Below are 4,394 nucleotides of genomic sequence, written 5' to 3'. Positions count from 1 at the left end.
TGCCTGTGACAGATCGGTGCCTTTGCAGCCCAAGGTGCCCTGGGATGTCACCATGGAATGGCTGTGACTGCGTCTGACCACAGGGCTCCTTACCATCCCCAGAAACCCCTGGGAGGTGTCCATGGAGCCCCTGTCTCTGCCCGTGACATTCCAGCTCTTGAACAGCCTGGAGACTCTTGGAAAGTCCCCATGGAACCCCTCTGAGGGCCTGTGACAAATCTGATCCTTAGCAGGCAACCATCCCCAGCCCCCTGTTGCTATGGTCAGTTTCCATGGCAACCATCCCCAGCCCCCTGTTGCTATGGTCAGTTTCCATGGCAACCATCCCCAGCCCCCTGTTGCCATGCTCAGTCCCTCGGCAGCTCCATGCAGACCCCATGCCAGGAGTGGTTGCCATGGACACCAGCTCAGGCCTGCAGCCAGAGCCCGTTGCCATGGCAACCATTGGCAGTCCCATCCCCAGGGTCATGGGATCCCAGATCCACAGAATTGGCTGAGCTGGGAGGGACCCATCAGGATCCTGGAGTCCAACTGCTGGCCCTGCACAGGACACCCCAACAATGCCAGCCTGGGCCTGGCAGCGCTGTCCAAACGCTGCTGGAGCTCAGAGAGCCCTGGAGCTGGGAGCCTTCCCTGGGGAGCCTGGACAGCGCCTGAGGTCCAGCCTGAGCCTGCCCCGACTCAGCTGCAGCCCTTCCCTCCAGTCCTGTCCCTGGGCACCAGAGGGAAGAGGTTCCCACAGCCCCAGCCAGGGACCCGCTCCCAAGGCTGCTGCCATGGCCACCAGGGCTGGGAGCAGCTGGGATGCTCGGTTTCCATGGGCCAGGGTTCAGGAATGGGATTCCCCAATTTCCTGCTCCCATTAAAACCACGCTGCCACTCGCTGCCCTTCCACCTCCCATGGAAAGAACAAAAGGCAAAGATCCTGGGCTGGGATAAGAACAATTTAATGGGAACAGCAACGAGATAAACAACAAACAGGAAGAGAAACAATACTGGTAACAGAAGGGAAAACAAAAACTATTTACAGGGAAAACTACAACATCAACAACCGTCTATTCCTGGCCACATATTTCCTCCTGCCTGGAAAGGACACCCTCCTCTTTGCGAGAGAGAGAGTCCCTTGCCTGCCCCTGGCAATAACCTAAGGTGGGACTGAATGTAACATCATGGCCATGGCCACACCGTCATGTTCTTCAATCTCACATCATATCATTGACAGAACCAGGAAAAGCTATAGGTGTCTTCCCAGCATGGATCACAGGGACCATGGATCACCAGGGCTCTTCCCAATGTGGGCTCTCCAGTGGGGGGACGAAGTTAGGGCAGTGCATGAAGCTCCTTCTGCAGTTGGGGCATTTATAGGGCTTCCCTTAACTGTGCCTCTGGTGGTGTCTGTTCAAGTTACAGCTCTGGGTGAAGCTCTTCCCACACTGGGAACACTCGTAGGGCCTCTCCCCAGTGTGGATTCGCTGGTGGGTGATGAGGTGGGAGTTGCGCTTGAAGCCCTTCCCGCAGTCGGGGCAATGGAAGGGCCTCTCCTGTGTGTGAATTCTCTCATGCAGGAGGAGATTGGAGCTGGTTTGGGACCTCTTCTGGCACACAGGACACTCATAGGGCCTCTCCCCAGTGTGGATGCGTTGATAGATGATGAGGTGGGAGCAGCAGCTGAAGCCCTTCCCACATTCCCCACACTCACAGGCCCATTCCCCAGTGTGGATCATCTGGTGGCTCATCAGGGCGTTGCTCTGCCTGAAGCTCTTCCCACACTCCAAACACTTGTAGGGCTTCTCCCCGTCATGAAGCTGCTCATGGGTCACCAGCTCCAATCCCTGGCTGAAGCTCTGTCCACCTTCCTGGCTCAGGGTGCAGCCTTTCACCTCAGAGCACCCTGGGCTGGGTTTGGTCCCCTCTTCCTGTGCCATCTCTGGAGCTTTTCCTCCCTGTTGGATTCCTGCCCCGTGGAGCCGCTCCAATCTGCCTCTTCCTCGAGGTTCTTCTGTGGGGATTTGTCCTCCCTGGTCTCCATCCTCACCTCCTTGTCTGGGGGAGGAAGGACAAGGTGAGGATGAGATTTGCCCCTATGCCGCTGGGAAAGGGAAGAAGATCCCCCAGTGCATCCCCAGCAGGACAGCAGTGGGGTTGTCCTGCAGCCGGGGGCATTGCTGGGCTGGGAGATGGAGCAGATGAGAAAGGGAAAGGGGCACTTACTCCTCCTCACCTGCCTGGGTGTCCCGGGGCATCTTTCTCTTCCTTACAGCCTCCTCCTCCATCCAGCCAAAGTTTGGGAATGAGAAATCCTGGTTTGGGGGAAAATACAGTGTATGACTACATTGGATTACGGTGTTCCCCCTGCCCAAGTCCATCTCTGGTGTTGTGGCACATCCACAACGAGCCCCTGTGAGCAACCTGCACTCCCAGAGCCCGGAGCACGCTTGCTTAACCTGCTGATGGACAAGGCCAGAGATGGGTCTGTGTGCACAGCTCCAAACGCAGTTTATTGCAATGCAGAGGGTCCAGGCACAGAGACAAAATGGGGCTGAGGACACAGGGTTTGGTAAGGGGGGAAAGGGGCGGGTCTGAGGGCCAAGGGCCAATGGGAACTGAGCACAGGTGGTGCAGAGGAGGGGCAGCCAACTGGGGAACCAATGAGGTAACAGGGGTGGAGCATTGCAGCAAACCGGGACCAATGGGGGACAAGAGAGGGGAGAACATTCTAGGGGGAATCCATATAAAGAAAAAGGGCAGCTGGAGTGGGTGACACCAATGAAGCCTGCTGCATTCCCATGAGCCTGCAAATGCTGATGGTGAGAGCATTGTCCTCAGAGGGGTGTCTCTCTCTGACCCTGGTCACCTTTGCCCTGAGGTATTACAGTTCCAATGTTGGGCCCCTGCGCCTCCACACTCTAGAAGTCACCGGGAATCTGGTGCCTTTGTAAACTTCCAAAACACTAAAATTCAGTGCCCAAAAATACACAAATTACTAAGATTCAACCAAAACACTCAACCCTGGGTTTCTCCTCTCTGGTGTCTCCACTTTGGGCTCCTGGAGGCGCCCCTGTCTGGGTTGCTGTTGGTCAGGTTTGTATTGGTGTTCCCCCCTCTGGGCTGCTGGGGCTCCTGGCAATCCCGCAGGTTCCCCTTCTCTGGGCTCACCACTTTGGCGTCACAGGTATCCCAGGGGTCAGCACTATCCGGGGTCCCTGTTTCAGGGTTCTGGGGTATCCATGGCTCCCCCCTGTCCATGCTGCCAACATGTCCAGGCTTCTGGAGCACCCCCAGCTCTCGCATTGCCCGTTTCTGCTCCCCCCAGTGCCGGTTTCCCTGCCAGCCCTGCCGGTCCCGGGCGATCCCCAGGTGGCTCTGGGCTGACAGTGCAGCCCCTGGGCCGGGCAGAGCCAGCCCCAGCACGGGGGGACCCTGCATCCTCCGCTGCCTCGGCAGCCGCGCCCAGCGCCGGGCACGGAGCTCGGGCAGCCCCCGCCGCCCCCTGCCCAGGGAGCCCCGGGACCCCCGCAGCCGGGGCTGGCTCTGAGCGAGGCGGCCCCGAGCCCGGCTGCGTGGCCAGGGGGCACGGCGAGCCCGGGGCCTCTGTGCCAGCGCTTCCCCCGCTCTCCCTCAGCCTTTGCCCGGCCCGGCCCCCGAGCACAGAGCTCTGCCCGGGGCTCCCGGCCCGAGGGGCGGCTCCGGGCCCGCCCGGCCGCTCCCGGCTCCCACAGCCCGCCCGGGGCCGCCAACAAAACATCCCAGCACCAAATCCACAAACCAACCCCTGCCACCCTGTCTCGCTGCGCCTTCCCAGGGACCCCAACCCCGCGGCAATGCCCCCGGTGCATGGGGACAAAAAGCTGCTCCAGCCCAGCCCCTCGGAAGCCCCAGCTGCGGCTGTCCCTGGCACAGCGATCCCGGCAGCTGCCCCGCTGTCGCAGCTGCGGCTCTGGAGCAGGGAGGCTCTGCGGGACCCCCGGGCTGGGCCCCCTCCCAGCCCGTGCCCGCCCCGCACCTTCAGCCCGGCCTCTCTCGCTGCTCCGGCTCCTGCACAGTCCCCGCTCTCCATTCTTCGGCCCCCTGGGCTCTCCTCTGGGGCTCCTACAACACCCAGCAATGCAAAACAATGGATTTTGGTGCTTCCTAGCCAGACCACAACTGAAACTTTGTTCCTTTTGCCTGGCTGCAGAGACCTCCAGGGCGTTTTCTGCACACAGTCCCAGCCCCCAGCACTTGCTGAAGGCGCTCCTTGCAAATGTCACTGTGCCAGGGCCCTGTCCTTGTTGTCACTTGCTGGGGCTGGCCATGCACAGAGCTCCTGGACTTGCATTTCCAGCTGCTGTGCAGCCAAAGCCGAGATATCTGCAGCTGCCTGAATGCAAAAACTGCAATAGGAGCCTCTCTCC

At 60.1% G+C, this 4,394-nt stretch overlaps 1 protein-coding gene across 4 annotated transcripts; it reads right to left on the bottom strand.

The window, feature by feature from the left end:
• Positions 1 to 923: 923 nt before the first annotated feature.
• Positions 924 to 4,077, bottom strand: LOC135278371 (zinc finger protein 239-like). Of its 4 annotated transcripts, none has more exons than XR_010345885.1 (3): positions 2,410 to 3,287; positions 2,212 to 2,300; positions 924 to 2,043 (listed from the first exon to the last, which is right to left on the bottom strand). XR_010345885.1 is itself a non-coding variant. In XM_064384919.1 (3 exons), exons 1-3 carry the CDS (start codon positions 4,055 to 4,057, stop codon positions 1,374 to 1,376), a joined length of 813 nt encoding a protein of 270 aa, XP_064240989.1. In that variant the 5' UTR covers positions 4,058 to 4,077; the 3' UTR covers positions 924 to 1,373. The 4 variants fall into 4 exon arrangements, 1 of the variants encoding a protein (XP_064240989.1); XR_010345884.1 differs by having other exon boundaries at positions 2,222 to 2,300; XM_064384919.1 differs by lacking the exon at positions 2,410 to 3,287 and adding an exon at positions 4,004 to 4,077.
• Positions 4,078 to 4,394: the final 317 nt, after the last annotated feature.

The sequence above is a fragment of the Passer domesticus genome, chromosome 11, assembly GCF_036417665.1.
Source record: "Passer domesticus isolate bPasDom1 chromosome 11, bPasDom1.hap1, whole genome shotgun sequence".
In the NCBI taxonomy this organism is placed as follows: Eukaryota; Metazoa; Chordata; class Aves; order Passeriformes; family Passeridae; genus Passer; species Passer domesticus.
This window is presented reverse-complemented; position numbering and strand designations above follow the sequence as displayed.